The 15,890-nt window shown below is 38.3% G+C and overlaps 2 protein-coding genes across 4 annotated transcripts; one reads left to right on the top strand and one right to left on the bottom strand.

The window, feature by feature from the left end:
- Positions 1-5,172: 5,172 nt before the first annotated feature.
- LOC134620991 (hepatic and glial cell adhesion molecule-like) lies at positions 5,173-11,617 on the bottom strand. Its single transcript, XM_063467379.1, has 11 exons — positions 11,357-11,617; positions 10,645-10,806; positions 10,437-10,562; positions 10,163-10,323; positions 9,977-10,088; positions 9,788-9,880; positions 9,192-9,212; positions 8,557-8,577; positions 8,367-8,393; positions 8,199-8,255; positions 5,173-7,783 (listed from the first exon to the last, which is right to left on the bottom strand). Exons 1-11 carry the CDS (start codon positions 11,436-11,438, stop codon positions 7,758-7,760), a joined length of 888 nt encoding a protein of 295 aa, XP_063323449.1. The 5' UTR covers positions 11,439-11,617; the 3' UTR covers positions 5,173-7,757.
- Positions 11,618-13,346: 1,729 nt separating this feature from the next.
- LOC134620723 (transcription factor Adf-1-like) lies at positions 13,347-15,533 on the top strand. Of its 3 annotated transcripts, none has more exons than XM_063466995.1 (4): positions 13,347-13,704; positions 13,809-13,874; positions 14,007-14,087; positions 14,520-15,533. In XM_063466995.1, the coding sequence occupies exons 1-4, from the start codon at positions 13,375-13,377 to the stop codon at positions 14,880-14,882; spliced, it is 840 nt and encodes a 279-aa protein (XP_063323065.1). In that variant the 5' UTR covers positions 13,347-13,374; the 3' UTR covers positions 14,883-15,533. The 3 variants fall into 3 exon arrangements, with proteins under 3 accessions (XP_063323065.1, XP_063323067.1, XP_063323066.1); XM_063466997.1 differs by having other exon boundaries at positions 13,431-13,704; positions 13,840-13,874; XM_063466996.1 differs by having other exon boundaries at positions 13,431-13,691.
- Positions 15,534-15,890: the final 357 nt, after the last annotated feature.

Here is a 15,890-nt window from a genome sequence, read left to right on the forward strand (position 1 = left end):
GAATTTTACTTGCATTTATACATTAACTAAGCTAGTGATTTACAATAGGCACAACCGATATGAGATTTTTGGGACCAATAGTTGGTGATGCAGAAACCTAATACATTGGTCGATATTGTTAATGTTTTTTTTTTTTTCTTTTAAGATTTGCCTAACATTTGTTATTGTGTAGTTATTTGCAATATGTGTTTTAAAAATAATCTTGTTTTACTGTCACAACAATCGACTGCTCGGATCAGCTGGTGGTAGGTTTGGGCTTTCAAAGCTGTTGCCAACAAGCAAGATGCAGCATGTCCTCTGGTGGACAAACTTTGCACAGCAACACTGACTATGATTGAAAGGCATTTCTCCTCTTTCTACTTGAAAAATGTTTATTTATCTGACACTGTAAATGCTGATACTGATATATAATCAAATACAATAGCCAATTTATAACCAAAATGAAGACGACACACTTCAAATGCATTGTAATTTTTGGAGCTAAGATTCAGTTGAGACTGAGCCGCTCGGTGGGCAGGAAAGGTGATGAGAAAGCCGAGGGATGCATTTATCAAACGGGGCATACCAACATTATCTCAAACTCTAACTGTGAAACTATCCTCCTGTGTACGTCTGCAGCAAAAATATAAAAAGTCTATAAAATGTAGATGTAACTCTTAAAAAAAATCTCTGTACTGATATAGGTTGATATTTTGTTGATTTTAAGCATTTAAATAGCTGATATTCTTGTAACCAAATTTGCAGATATGAATACAGTCGAGTGTTCAGTTTTAGTCGCTTCTAGTTACACTGTTAAAGGACCAGATATACAGATGTTTGCTCAGCTGCAGTTGCTGCTCACAGCGTGATCACACAGAGCTCTTTGATTCTTATTTATTTTTTTGTACATTTCTTAGCAGGAGGCCATTTATTAACTGGACTGTTTGTACAGCTGGTGTGATGATCCTCCCGTGTGATGAATGTTTAGCCTGAGAATCTGCACATCACCTGGTTTCTGCTTCTCTAAAAGTACAAAATAAATTATGAAATAAATAAATTATGAAATAAATTATGTTGAAAAGTATACACTGAATTCCCCTTTTTCAAGTGATTATAACATAGTGGATTGTTACTGTAATATGAGTAAACAGGCCCAGATTCACATTTTTTGTGTTACCTTTATACTAAATTCATTCTCATGTTGATGTTTAAAGGAAATACTGAGTCTGTAAAAACACCTGGGAACAGATCATGGTCTCCGTAAATCTGCTTTAAGGAGTAAAACATATAATCTGGAGCCTCAAGAGATGTTTCTTGGCCTGCTCGCAAAGAAAAATCCTTCTTTTGACACTATATATTCATGTGTCATAGTTTTCACATTTTTTTTACATAGTTACCTTATGTGACTCATTTGTGGTTAATTGGGTGAGTAGTTTTCATAGTCTTCGTGTGCTTTTCTTATCTGGTTCATTTATTGTGTCTATGGGCACTACTTTATACACTACGGAGAGTTTACACTGTACAGCACCGTGCTTCAGATGTGCTGTATTAGTAAAATATGGAGATTGAAGGCACCCTGACTTCAATCATTTGGTGAAAATCTTCTCTCAAAAAAGTTTGTGGATTTATTTATTTATTTTTATTTATTGATGGCCGGATCATGATTCCTCATAACGAAATGAAGTGGTTTCCACATGTAACCGGCTGCTGTTTTCCATTAAATAAATTGCTTAATCAGAAGCTACAAGATGAATTATGTTCCTGTATTAATGAGACAATGTACATAATTATTCTCTTGCATTTTTAACAAGGCATCCTGGTTATTCTACTGTACAAAGAAACTAGCAAACTGCTGTCATCGGTCAGACTGCACTGATTTGCTGCCCTCAAGTGATGTTTTTTTTTTTTTTAGCAACTCAAATTTTGAATTATTACCTTTACCAATAAACTCAGTGATTACTCTGTTTGTGTGTCTTTAAGTACAATTACAACAAAAGCTTATGGATAGCTTTGCGTGAGCAGCAGTGGAAGATGGAGACATTTGCACATTTCACAAATAATCATTTAAGACAAAAAATAGAATCATCATTACATTGATACTATGAAGAAAATATAAAGTAATCTACATCCACATGTCCTTTTGGATCCAGTGATTGCATGGTATAGAGGAAATAATCAGTATTGTGTACAGGCTATTTTTGTTAAAGTGAAAACTGGTAAAAAAAAAAAGATTGATGTGTAGACTGTTTTTTGTAGGTTTTTATTAAACATAGCTCATAAAGACACCACATATATATTTACATTATTTGCATCCTCACACACTGCAGCTTATATTTGACTTCCAGTTAGCTTGTGCCTGACAAAGTCTGACAGTACAGCTACAGTACATCCTCCGCACACACAGTAGGTTTGAAAGAGACAAAACATTGTTACAAACAGAATTAAAGTTCAGTGAAACACAGAAGATGAGCTAAATAAGATCCATGGTCAAGAATTAATAGAAATAATAAGACATGTAAATAGAAAACCTGCAACTTCATCCAAGCTTCAATTTTCTTAGTAGCGCACACACATGCATGAACTGTACAAAGCACTGACTGTTGTTTGACCCTGCGGCCCAAACCAAACAATGGCATCCCTTCCCCCCCCCCCCCCCCCCCCCCCCCCCCCCACACACTGTCAGTTTAAGGTCCTCCTCACTACACCTGGCTCGAATCACAGATCATCCCCCAGTGTTCCTCTTTAACGTGGTTGATGTGTCATTTGGTGTCAGGTATACAGTCAATCACAGGAAATGGCATTGTGCTGAGTTTCCTACTATTGTTAAAATTTTTACCTCTTTGGAAACTCCTGGAACAAACCTCATGAAGATGTGAGATCTGCTTCAAGCCTGAAAACCTTTATGACTCCTGTTATATCTCATGTATGTATTGTTGTAGGGTCTACTTTACAATATAACGCCCCTTAAGGTGGCTCTTGTTGTGATTTGGTGCTGTATAAATAAAGTTAAATTGAATTTAAGGTTAAGCTTTTTGGGACAAGTTAAGTTTTTACATCTAACTACATCTATAGTGTTTTAAACAGTAAAAGGAAAAGAAAGAGTTTATGTTCACTGCAATGATGCAGTGTATAAGATGACCAAGCTGATTCTTGATCAATATCTGATAATGGCTTCTGTTCAGTTCTTTGCATCAAAAACAATCAGAAAATAGCTTTAACTTCTTACAGTAGTCAAGGTTACATGACTTGTTTGCTTAAGTTTCTGCACAGATACAAAACTGTTTAAGTGCATTTGTGTTGTTTGGATCCCCCTGCTACTGAACTTCCACACTACGTCTGCACTTCCTGATTTTCTGAATCTAATTGTTTTAGAAATCTTCCAGGTCATTTCAGTTCCGACCTGGCTGGTCCTCATATGATAATTGTCTCCTCTTGCAGAACAACAGCAATTTTCTGTAACCTGTACATTATTTTATGAGATATAAATAGTTTAACAGTGGTAAAATATTTATATGATAAATAATGATTTTTTTTTACTGTACAATCAAAAATACTTCTACTCTTAAAAGTTTTTTAAAAAACAGAGCTGGAAATAGGCTTAATATTGTATGTCTTTTTTTAAATTTGCTCTCAGATAGATTTACTGCTGTCAGTGGACAGAAGCTTAACTAGTTTGAAAGGGTCTCACCTTGAGCCTTTTTATGCTTTTGACGAGCAGAGGCTTCTCCTGTTGTTTCAATGACAGCTTTTTAATACCATGAAAAAACTGAGGAAAAAAATGTAAGAATCCCAATGTGGCTGAAACTTACTCCGGTGGAAAAACTCCCATAAAGAATGGTGAGATTAACAGAAAACACCGCACAGTACTGTGGACATTTTGAGACCCCTTCAGATGCTGTAAAAGATGACAGCAGCAGTAAGTGGTTTTTCACACTTGATGACGTGCAGCATCAAGGAGTTTGAAACGAATGCTTTGAAAGGAATGTACAATTTCCACATCATTGCGGATGCTGCTCCAATCCATTTGTCAATCTCATGCTCCACAAAGACCCCAAGATACTTGAACTACACCATCTGGGGTAGTAACCTGTCCTGGACCCGGACTGGGTACGTCAACCTTTTCTGGCTGAGAATCATGGTCTTGGCCTTGGATGTCCTTTCATTCCCGCCGCTTCACATTGGCGAACAGTGCACTGCTCCAGTGCAAGCAGGAGCCCACCACTCGATGAAGCCAACAGAAACACTGCAAAAAGCAAAGATAAAATCCTAAGGCCACCAAAGTGGAGACCATCCACCACCGGGACACGCCTGTTCTGTACAAAAAACAACAACAACCAAACTGTACAGAATAGGCCTTTTCCGATTATTGCCTTCTCAAAGTCCACAAAACACAAGTAGACTGCTTGTGCAAACTCCCATGCACTCTGGAATATCCTTGCGGGGATAAAGAGCTGATCCAGTGTTGAAACAGCATTGTTGCTCCTGTGTCCAAGATTCGGATGGGCTCTCCTCTCTGGCATAGACTTTCCTGAAGACGCTGACGGGTGCGATCCCCTTATAGTTCTAGAATACCCTCTGGTCCCCCTTCTTAAACCAGGAAACACCAATCCAGTCTGCAAGTTTAGGGACACAGCCCCGGAGCTCCTCACAATGTTGCACAGATACGTCAACTAGCACACCCTACAACATTCAGAGCCTTAAGGAACAAATAACCAACCCAGGGACTGTCCACCATCTTGTTCTGGGATTACCGCCACAAGAAGAACAAGTGACTAGTTCCATTATGTCCCAAACATCCAGAACTGGGTCGCCCCAAAACAATCAACTCACTGAACTCAGTTTTCTTCTTTTTGTCTGTAGGAATGATTAGTAAAAAAAACAAAATGTATAAATGGTTTTGCATAAACAGGTTGTGCTTAGAACAATTTTTGGAGACATTCCTAACCATTGGAAGATGGAGACATGTGCGCATTTCACAAATGCACATCAAAGACAAAAAAAACCCTGAATCACCATCACGTTATAAACTAACCCAGATCCACATCACCTTTTGGATTCAGAGATTCATTTCTTGCATGGTATAGAGGAAATGGTCAGAACTGCCAGAAGTGTACAGTCTGCTTTTGTGAAAGTAAAAACCGGTAAAAAGAGTGATGCGTACATGTAAACACTGCAACCTGCATTTTTGTAGGTTTTATTAAACATAGCTCATAAAAACAACACATATATATTTACATTATTTGCGTCCTCAGACACTGAACCACAATAAATACAAATCCAAGGGAATAAAAAAAATATCAGTGCTTGTTGTATGAAGCAATGTGGAAACTTTAGTGTATCTGGAGATTGTTAAAGACCGATGGCGGCAGCACTGCAGCTCATACCTGACTGAGTTAGCTACTTGTGCCTGACAAAAGTCTAACGCTACAGCTACAGAACATCCTCTGCACACAAAGTAGGTTGGAATGAGACAAAAAAAAAAACTGTTACAAAAATAATTCACTGTACAATTCACTGTAACAGAGAAGACAAGTCAAATAAGAGCTATGTTCGAAGATGAATTAATAGAAATAATAAGACATGTAAATAAAAAACCTGCAACTTCAATTTTCCCAGAAGCGCACACATATGCATTAACTGTACAAAGCATTGACTGTTGTTTGAGCCTGTGGCCCAAACCAAACAATGGCGTCCCTTTTGCCCCCACAAGCTGTCAGTTTAACATCCTCCCCACCACACTGTGAGGCTGCACCACACCTGGCTCTTATAATAAATCATCCCCCAATGTTCCTCTTTAACGTGGTCGATGTGCCATTCGGTGTCAGGTATGCAGTCAATCACAGGAAATGGCACTTTGCTGAGTTTCCTGCTATTGTTTAAAATTTTTTTTGCCTCCATGGAAAATCTTGGAGATCTGCTTTAAGCTTGACTCCTGTCACATCTCATTCAAGTTACCTTTTTACATCTAACTACATCTGTAGGGTTTTTAATAGTAAAAGCTAGTAATTAAAATACTTCAGCAGCTTTAAGCAGGACAAAAAAACAAAACAACAAAAAAACCAATAATTTCATGTCAGATTAAACATCAGATTAAAGTGAACATGAAACACTACATTTATAAAGGCTGATTTACACTGTGGAGCCCTACTCTAAACTGTCATCCTGAACTCAGATTTCCCACCTGAAAAGTCAGATCAGCCCCACCAACCGTGACTTAACAATCCAAGATGTCGGCAGTGAATGTAAACAGCAGTAAAAATGTAAAACTTATAATCTGTACTACCACTGCTGTGATTTCACAGATGAATCTTATAATCATACAGCACTGAACAGGCTCTATCCACGAAGGTGCTACAGCTGTGTTCTTAAGCACAAAACAACCCCCAAGTGCTAATGACACATGAATGGCTGCGTCTTGCTAAGAATCAAACCCTGTTTCTCTGGTTTTCCCAAATTTCCTACTGGAAAGCAATACTGCTGTACTGACTTCATTCCTTAGTTCCAACATACTACTCTGAGGTAACTGGAAAACGGCTTTAGTATATGTGAACTAATGAGTGACAGAACTGTTTTACAACAATAGTTACAAATATAACTATTTTTCTTACCAATGCACATTTGGAAATCCTAACATCCATCAGCATGTCCACAGAGGAAAAAATTTCCATGTTACGCTCTCCTTCACTTATATTAGGGTTTTGATTTTCCCCACTTCTAGTATGAAGTAATGCACTGACATCATCATCTCACTCACTCCAAAGAGTGTGGCAACTTTCCCTCTGATGTTCCTGTTATACACATCACTCTGTTCCCCCTGCAGAATCTCAGGATTCCTGATCTGTGCTTCGATAAGAAACTCAGTTGTGTTTGAGATGTCATGGGCATGTAGTAACTTATGTTGTAAACTGGTTAGGTGTGTTTTAGGAAAGAAAGACTGTTTTACTGCATAAAATAACACTGATCACATCCTCTGAACATCTGCTCTGCCAGCTGATTGTGTGCCGTGTCTCTACATCCAACCAAAGGAGAAAAAATCAAAGACAAAGGGGACAGTGTCAGACTTAAGCTTCTCGTCCTTGTAAATCACTAGTCCACCTAACTCCAACAAGCTCTGCTCATTTATAAAGTGCTCTACAAACCCTAACAATACGGCTAACAGGTGGATTCCCATATTTCAGTGCAACTAGTCAATAATGAATGACCACAGTGCTGAAGAGACAGAGAGTGAAAGGGGACAATATATCCTTGGTACTTTAACATAAAACTCACTGCAGCTGTCACTAGTTATCAACATAAACTAATGTAAGTCTATTAGCACCAACAACCAACCACCACTTTCCGTACTGGCACTAAAATTTTAACTTTAGACACATATTATTATTATTAAATCCAGCTTCATAGCCAGTTTTTTAAGAGTAGGACTCGATGCTGTAAATCAGCCTTTATACATGTAGTATTTCCTGTCCGCTTTAAATGTGTTCACAGTAACAATGCAGGGTACATAAAGAACAAAGCGGAGTCGTGAACAAAATCGGATTCTTCTTCTGATGGAAATAACTTCAAAATATTACATGATTCATTTTCTTAAGTCTCTAGACAGATAAAAAAAACAAACAAACAAACAAGTAGAACTCGTTTTACTGCTGTGTGGTTTGGAGCCTCCCCCCAGTGAACGTCCACTGTACTCCTGCACTTCTTGACATTCTTAAACATTTTCAGTTTCTGTTTGGATCTTTCAGATCATCTCTGTTTCCGCCTGACCTGTCCTTACTTGATGTTTAGCCGTTTGTCATTGGCGTCTCCTCTGACAGATTTCAAAAAGAAGAAGAAGAAGAAAAAAGTTAGACACAGGTATTAAAAAGCTGAAGGTGAAGGCCTTATAAATATGGCTAAAGTTTTAGATTAAATTAAACGCCGATTCAGGTGCCCCCCAACTCTCAGCTCTGTATCATGTGACTAAACTGTACATTTGTGAGAGGAGGACGATAAGATGAAAGGTGGCTCACATGGAGCAGAAAAGGAAGTGAGAAAGGAAATGAACTGAGGGAAAGTATACGATGAATAAGTATTTTTAAAGCTGTGAGTCAGTCAAAGCAACTTTCACAGAGTCCAAGATCAAGCCACAGAGCTGGAGATATGCTTAACACATCCTTTATAAACTCTATACCCAGAGTGATTTACTGCTGTAAATGGATTTAAGTAGTTTGAGACAGTTTTACCTTCAGGGTTTTCATTTCGTTGTTGAGCAGTGGAGCCGTTAGCTGCAGAAGCTTGTCCTGTTATTTTAATGACAGAAATATAGACATCAGCTTTTAATTCCACAAAAATCCCCACTGTGAACACAAAAATAAATAAAATTTATGAACCACAGTGTGGCTGAAACTTACTCTGACGTTCATCCCTCCTCCAGAAATCTGAAGTGGATGAAAAACCCCCAAAACAAAACATAAAGAACAATGACATTAACAAGAAACAGCACACAGAAGAACCACAGGTATTCAGTGAGTTTTACTTTCTAAAAGACACTGATTTTTTTTTTTTTTTTAAAAAGGTGACTATAATCAATTTTTAACTGACCTCCTTCCCACGGCATGGACTCTGCAGAGAGAATTACAGCAAAGGACAGTTAAAGACACCAGTCTTTGTTTTATTGTTCATAGTCATCACTGAGCTGCCAACACTTTGATATTTATACCTTAAAAAAGGACGATATTTTCTTTATGATGCTATAATTATGCTGCATTTCATTGCCTGATCAGAGAATCTGATTTTGGACTAAAAACACATCCACGTTCACTAAAACGCTGCAGCATTTCTTGAAGCCAGCTGGTTCTGTTAATGTTAGTTAGATTCAGCTATGATGGCTTCAACATTAGAGCTGAAACTGAAGAGAAATGCTCCTTCAGTCACGTTCTCAGATCATTTATATACAACACGAACTGTTTGCACGTCTCTCCATGTTATTCTTGTTACCAAGATCCACCACGGGCACGTGAATTGTAAAACTAACGCATCAGTCTAAAGATGAATCACATGTGATGTATTTTTAAACTGACCAAAAATATCAGATAGTATTGATAACTAATTCACCATTTAAAAATAGAGAGTAACTGACAAAGCGAATAATAAGATAAAATTAAGCAAATAAAAAGTAAATGTTTACTTTCCAGCTTCAGATTTGTTTAGGAAGGACTTTGTTTTAGACTTCTTACCTTTTTCAAAAAACCACATTCCTGGAAGAAATCAAAAGAAAATTACAGCATTAGATTAGCGATCCACCATTATCAATCAGAAATGAAACTCAATAAAACCTACGCTCACTAGCAACTTTATTTGGTACTCACTGGGTTGAACCCTCTTTGCCAAATGCACTAATTAATCAATCATCAGCAATACTGAGTTTTTAGTGGTGTGTCGGCCTGGAGCATTCAGGTATGTCTTCCACCCGAACAAATTCACTCCTGTCAGACGAGAAATTCCAAAAAAACCCAAGAGCTACATCTCAGACTCTACTGGTCTCATTTAGCAGGATGAATGTTGAAGTTCATGACAGTACAAAGACTGAACACGTGCGGGTTGTTTGTATGAAAATGTCTTCTTTCTAAATGTTATAGTTTGGAATTACATTGAGGTTCATTTCATGGTCGACAGGACATTTTTAAAAATGTTCTGCTGGCATCTGAGCTTATGAGTTTGGGGGGCAGGGGATCACTTTTCACACAAAACAGGCCTGTGTGCAAGTTAAAGCTTTAATACTAATGTTAACTGTTATTGTTGAATATCAATATGCTGATATTTATTTTGTCACCTGTTTTCCATTTATGAAAGGCAACCAGCAGTATGACAATAACCAGCAGCACGATGAGCACTGTAACTCCCATGTAAATGTTTGGACCAGATGCTGTAAAATAATGACAGCAGCAGTAAGTGGCTTTTCAAAGTTGGTGACCTGCAGCATTAATGAATTTGAAAGGAATGTTTTATGGCAATAACTCACAAGATGTCAAAGAGAATGAGTCTGAAGAGATGGTGATCGGGTCACTTCTCTTCTCGCTGATTGGGTTTTTTATTCCACAGCTGAACTTACTGCTTAAACTGTTTATCTGGGACTGCAGTGAAATAGTTAATATCACAGAAACCACTGAGAAAAGTCTTCACACCTTCTAAAGTCTAAATATATTACCTTATGAACAGTATATTGTCTCCCAGATGAAACATGCATCCCAGTATCATTTAAATTCCACGTGTAGTTGACTGGAGTGGCTCTGGTTGTGTTTCCTTCACAGGTCAACTCACATTGGCTCTCATTACAGGATTTGCTAACAGTGGGTGCAGGGACGGGAGCTGTTGTTAGAAAAATCATCATGTGATTCACCGTCAGTAGTTTTGATGTAACAAACGAAACATTTCCAGTGTTTTACTTGATAAGCCAAACTCAGTTTAATGTATCCACTTACAGAGGACGATGAGGCGAACTGGAGTGAGTTGCTTGCCGTTGATCTCTGGTTTGTAGATGTTGCTGTCCTCATATAACAGTCGGCTGATCGTCATCACACCAGTGGAAGTGTCCAGGTGGCCACGATCTTCAAACATATATGATACTGTTACCTTTAACTCATCACTGATAATCAAAGATGTGACCACTGCACCACTAACACAGCTTACCATGAAACTGACGATAGCCTGTTGCATTCATTTCAGTTGTGTCCCACTCCATGGCTTTGTTAAGACCTTCTTTCCATAAGATTTGTGTGATGGAGCCAGACACAGAGTTGGCAGGTGGTGTTAGGACAGCTTCTCCTCCCACGTTTCCATAGACTGTAGTATCTGCCAGGATAAATAATCATACAAAATACTTTAAAGTTTCTGTTAGTGACTGAGCTCTGGTCAGATGTTCAATGATGAAGATTAAGCTGTTCTTTAGGAAAAAGTGACTCATTCTTTAAACTAGTGTGAAAGTTTCATACTGAATAAAGCTAAACTGCACACATACAACACGTTTCTATAAAACTGCTTTGGCATTTCAAACATGCATCGTGCTGCTGTGTCACGCTGTTGTCTGTCTCATTGTATGCTACTGAATCCTGACATATTTATCACCTGTTGTGTGACACATGCTGTTACAGCTGTAGTTTCCACACTTCGTCTCCTCTATTCTGGAGTCTATAAGGACTCAGTCCTGGTGTGCTAGCTTTTGTTGACTGTAAGAAACTAGCTGAAAACACTATGCGAGCGCCGGTTTGCACTGGGTGGGGTCACAAACAGGGAAAATCACTAAACTACGATTCAGCTTTCATAAAAACACCCACCCACTCCGCAAAACCACAATTTTCACTATGTGCTACAAAACTGTCCTTCAAGAGGACAGTAGACTTACCCGCATGTGCTGAAGGAGACACGGCAGCTAGGAGGACACACAAACAGCCGAGGCACACGGTTAGCGTCTTTGAAGGCCACATCTTCGTCACTTAAACGATGATAAACGACGAAAACTCCAGGCTGGAAGTACCGAGAAACATGCCAGATAAACTTAAAGTCAAAAACCGAAAGCACAGTAATTCACACGAGCTAGCATAAACAGTTAAGCTAGCATAAACGCCGAACAGCACAAACGATGAAGTGAAAGCAGGGTGGGAGTCCCCGCCCCAACCCGGACATACCTCTGTACAAAACTAACACCCACAAAGTTGTTATATTGTTGGGTAATTACCATAAAGCGTTTGATACCAATAAAACTAACTTTAAACGAGGTTAAGCAAACTTAAAGTACTTTTTAGAAAGTCAATGGAAAGTTAAAAAAACAAAACCAAAACGTCATTTTTCTCCCCCTGGTGACAATAACGTGTTACTGCAATCCAAGAGAACGCTCCACTCAATCTCATTTATGTTTTCAGAAGTATGCATCCTGTGGTTATGAGATAAAAACTCATATTGCAGCACACTTACTAGTGACCAACATTTCTCATACCCATGTGTGGACACTCCAGTCAAATCTGATAAAGAGGAGTAATGCTTCCCTTTGTTTACTACGGAAGCGTAGAGCTGCCACCCAGGCAAAATAAAAATAGAAGTATATCACGTTATAACGTGAAAAATGTATTGTTCTAACAAGATACTTTTCATGTTTGTACAATATACTATCATGTTTGTACAATATACTTTTCACGTTTGAACAACATAATATCACGTTATTACAATATACATAATTATCACGTCCGTACAATATAATTATCACGTTCGTCCAATATAATATTTATATTGCACGAACGTGATAATTATGTATATTGTAATAACGTGATATTATGTTGTTCAAACGTGAAAAGTATCTTGTTAGAACAATAAACTTTTCACGTTATAACGTGATATACTTCTATTTTTCTTTTGCCTTGGTGGCAGCTCTACGCTTCCGTAGTTTACCCTTTGCTGTACTACAGGTATTTTTTTAATCTCATGTCTTATTATTAAATTCAGGAAAGGGCTTTATTTACATTACAGCATTCACTTTATTTACTTTGACTGTTGATTGTACAATATAAACGCTCTTTTGTGTCACAGTAACCACTGAAATTAAAGATAAAATAAATGCCCAAATAAATGCCAAAAGACATTTCATTTCATATAAGTAAAGAAGAATTAACAGTGAACCTAAAGACAAAAGGTAAATGTTAAAAATGCTATCAAAAGTCAAATGAAAATATAACTAAGTAGATTGGACCCAGTTCCCCAAAAGAGTTTTTAAATAGTGTTTGCTTTCAATGTTTCAGGTTCTAGTGGTTATCACAAACACAATCAAATCCCCATGTGGTTCCTACCTGTTTTAATGTCCTGATGATAAAAAAATAAGCTTTTCAAAATGATGAAATTGAAACAGACTACACACATTTCCTGAACGAGTGGACACTATAGTGATTATTTTAATCCATTTAAAATATAACAGAGGTACTACAGTGAAAATCAATATTTAACCGTATTTCAGTGGTTGAGCTGTCAGTTTGTCCATTATTAGCAGTGTAAACTTGTCGCACACACTGATTGGGAGCCCCTGTCTTAATACTGTCAAGTGGAAAATAATAATAATAATAATAATAATAATAATAATAATAATAATAATCTCCAAAAGTTGAATCTGTTCATCTGGACGTAGCGTTTTGTGGGAGAAACGTTTCGTCACTCATCCAAGTGACTTCTTCAGTCTCAGCCGACTGCAGGTTTCCCCAAACCTTATAAACAAACCTTATAAACAGTACATTTAATAATAATAATAATAATAATAATTATTATTATTATTAACAGCACGAAGTCGACGTTGATGACGCTAGACGTAGATCGAATGCTGATTGGTTGAAACACTGAGTTGACCCGGGAAAGAGAAAAGCTTCACGGAAGTGGACAAAAATGGCAGCGCTCGAAAGTTTCGAGGAACAGTTAGCTGAACAAATTGCGTTACACCACAACCTTTACGACCCTGGACACAAGTATTACAAGAATCCGCACGTTAGCATCAAGTCGTGGCAAGAAATAGCAGCCGTCCTCCAGACAGAGCCGGACAAATGCCGGGAGAAGTGGAAGCAACTTCGGGACAGGTATGTTCGGGCCAAGAAAAAGTTCACCAGCAAAAGCAGCCAGCCAGCGAGACCGGCGAGAACCCCTCCGCTGCTGAAGTCCCTGTCGTGGCTGGACGGATACGTGAAACACAGGAATGCCGTGACGAGGTACACAATAGAGGTACGAGACGCAATAACTTCCAGCTGTGCAGACAAATAAAATAAATAAAAATAAACAAACTATAAGAAGGTTTGGGGTATTTACAGTTCGTGTGTCCTTAATAGAGTCCCGAAGACTTCTCATCCTCTCCCGCAGGGCCGACCCAGGTGCTGGAAGACATGGCTAACCCTGTAAGTATTCCTGTTTGTGTGTGATGTTTTGATCCCCTTCACCTGTATGTTTAGCTATGTACAGTCGTAGCGGAAGTGTTTGGTGGTGTTACTGAATCTCAGTATTTTTACACTGGTGCTGTTTTCCTTTAGTATCCTGATAAATCCCAGAGTTCAGCTGCAGCATCCCCTGGACCGTCACCACACAACAGCAGCCAGGGAGGCGAAATACAAGTAAGTGCTTTTACAGGACTAGCCTGACTGACACAGACATGTGTGGTTCATCTATTATGCTATTTTAAATATCATTGTTATAGTACTGTGTATAATCAGATGACAAAAACTTGGTTGCTTATAAACACTTAACAGAACCATATTTACATATGGAAAAAACGGAAATATACACATACACAAATGGAGAATGTAACATTACATTGACAAGGTGATGATGAAATAAACATAATATATGTGGAAATTAAAAGAATTTGGATTTATAAAAAGTTTTTGGAAACAGTTATTAATAATTGCCTCATGTCAGACATGTTTCTGCAAATTCATCTTGACCCATTGAGGAGGAGATATGGTCCATACAATACAGTCATTAAGGTTAATAACTGCTTGATGATGCTTCCTTGACTAGTAATTTCCCATTCTGTTTCGTTGCAGTTGATGGAGTCGACTCTGCCGAGCCCCTCCAGGTCCGAGGGCAGCCCGACACGGCGCTGCATCACCCCGACCCCACAAAGTCGGCCTAATAAAAGGAAGGAACACGATGAGGACCACGCCACCACCTCCATAAAAGACCTGCTAACGGACTGCTCCAAAATGGCAGCATTACGTGACATGTGTGCTGTGCAAGGGGACGAGCTGGACGAGTCGCACTACTTCGGAATCGTGGTCGCGAAGGGGCTGCGGACATTGCCGGACAAAATGCGGGCAGATGCCATGGCACAGGTGATGGTGCTGTTGAGCAACTTCCGTCAACAAGCTTTCGAGCTGCAAACAACAAACGACAACAAGAAAACCTGATGACACGTCTTTATTGTTCTTTTTTTTTTTTTTTTCACCCATTCTTACGCGTTGTTCTTAATATCATAAAACCTTTGCTTCCATCTTCTGCTTTTGTCTGTGAGGCTCATAGAGAGAAGCTGAGAGTTTGTCTGACAGCATGCTGTGAAGTGTGAGCTCACTACACTGACTGTTGCTGACAGTTTCAGGACATTTTTATAGTTGTCAAGTGTTTAGTTTATACGTGTGCACATACATCCGCCAAGTCCCACAATAGCTTTATTACAAAAATACAGGAATTAGTATAGCACAAATGTGTATATTGTATGTTTATATTAAATGTGTAGTGTATATTTATAAAATCTTTGAACTTTTATTTATAATTATGTGCTTTGTTTGTCTGGTACACCAGAAGACTGACTTTGATTTAGGAACTAATACTGTGACGATGATGAGAAGCAAGACAAGAGTTACCAGGATGTCGCCGCTCTTTGTAGTTTGTATAGACAACGGGAAAGAGCACTGTTACTACACTGTACACACCATAAAACTGGCAAGTGTATCTTGATCATGGTCACTGTGCTGTTTTGCCACAGCGCCAGTCTGATAATAGCTGACTGCTCTGGCCCAACAAATCGTCTTAAATGTTGAGACTTTGTTGAATGTAAGTTTAAAGCCTAATGAAAATCAGGGTAGTATTGCTCGTATAAAGAAATTAGCTTCCCACTTTTCCTTTCAAGAAACTACAGAAAACAATTTGTTTACTGCAAAATTTGCAAATTTGAAACAGCCCGATTTCTTAGTAATTACAGCAGTAATTTAACATAGTAGAGAAAAATGGAGAAACAGTTTTTGATACCCAAATGTGCGCATCTCTGTGAAATTCCTAATGATTTATGTCTCGTAATGTGAGAGCTAGCAGACAGCTGTTAGAAAAAGGAGAACAATGCACAGCTTATTTATTTCTTTTTTTAATCTGAAAAAGCAACAGGAACAGTTCAATTCCATTCATAAACCTATTGTTAATAG

Source organism: Pelmatolapia mariae, linkage group LG23 (assembly GCF_036321145.2).
Source record: "Pelmatolapia mariae isolate MD_Pm_ZW linkage group LG23, Pm_UMD_F_2, whole genome shotgun sequence".
Lineage (NCBI taxonomy): Eukaryota > Metazoa > Chordata > Actinopteri > Cichliformes > Cichlidae > Pelmatolapia > Pelmatolapia mariae.